The 445-nt window shown below is 46.3% G+C and overlaps 1 protein-coding gene across 2 annotated transcripts in view; it reads left to right on the top strand.

Moving 5' to 3' along the window:
* Positions 1 to 359, top strand: part of LOC125482475 (histone H2B type 1-O-like) — a 5741-nt gene extending 5382 nt beyond the window's left edge. The window contains exon 3 of one of the 2 annotated variants that reach the window (XM_048594559.1): positions 12 to 359. In XM_048594559.1, coding sequence (XP_048450516.1) covers positions 12 to 110 — 99 coding nt within the window. In that variant the 3' untranslated portion in view covers positions 111 to 359. The remainder of the gene's footprint in view (positions 1 to 11) is intronic. The other variant, XM_048594558.1, reaches the window with a different exon arrangement.
* Positions 360 to 445: the final 86 nt, after the last annotated feature.

Here is a 445-nt window from a genome sequence, read left to right as displayed (position 1 = left end):
GCTCCCGGGAGATCCAGACCGCCGTGCGGCTGCTGCTGCCCGGGGAGTTGGCCAAGCACGCCGTGTCGGAGGGTACAAAGGCGGTGACCAAGTACACCAGCTCCAAGTGAGACACCACATTGTACTGAGAAAAACACATCCAAGACCCAACGGCTCTTTTAAGAGCCACCCACAACTTCCCTGAAACAGCTGAACCAATTTAAGTTTAAAATGATTTTGGGTTTGTATTATTAATGTCCCTAGCCTTTGTTTTATATAAATGTTCTAGAAGTTAATGTGTGGTCCATGATCTTCTGCCGTTTATTTTAGGTTGCGGCCATACGCTGTGTCTTTTCCCTGCCTCTGCAGAGCATAATTATTGCCACTTAGTCATTTCTCAGCAACTTCCATTTTTTCACGTTCCTCTTTAACACTTGATCACCCCGGGAAGCAAAATTAACTTCGA

The sequence above is a fragment of the Rhincodon typus genome, unplaced genomic scaffold (genome assembly GCF_021869965.1).
Source record: "Rhincodon typus isolate 14 unplaced genomic scaffold, sRhiTyp1.1 hic_rhity00010923, whole genome shotgun sequence".
NCBI classification, from domain to species: Eukaryota; Metazoa; Chordata; class Chondrichthyes; order Orectolobiformes; family Rhincodontidae; genus Rhincodon; species Rhincodon typus.
Note: the sequence above shows the minus strand (reverse complement) of the source record. Positions and strands in the feature narration are given on the sequence as shown.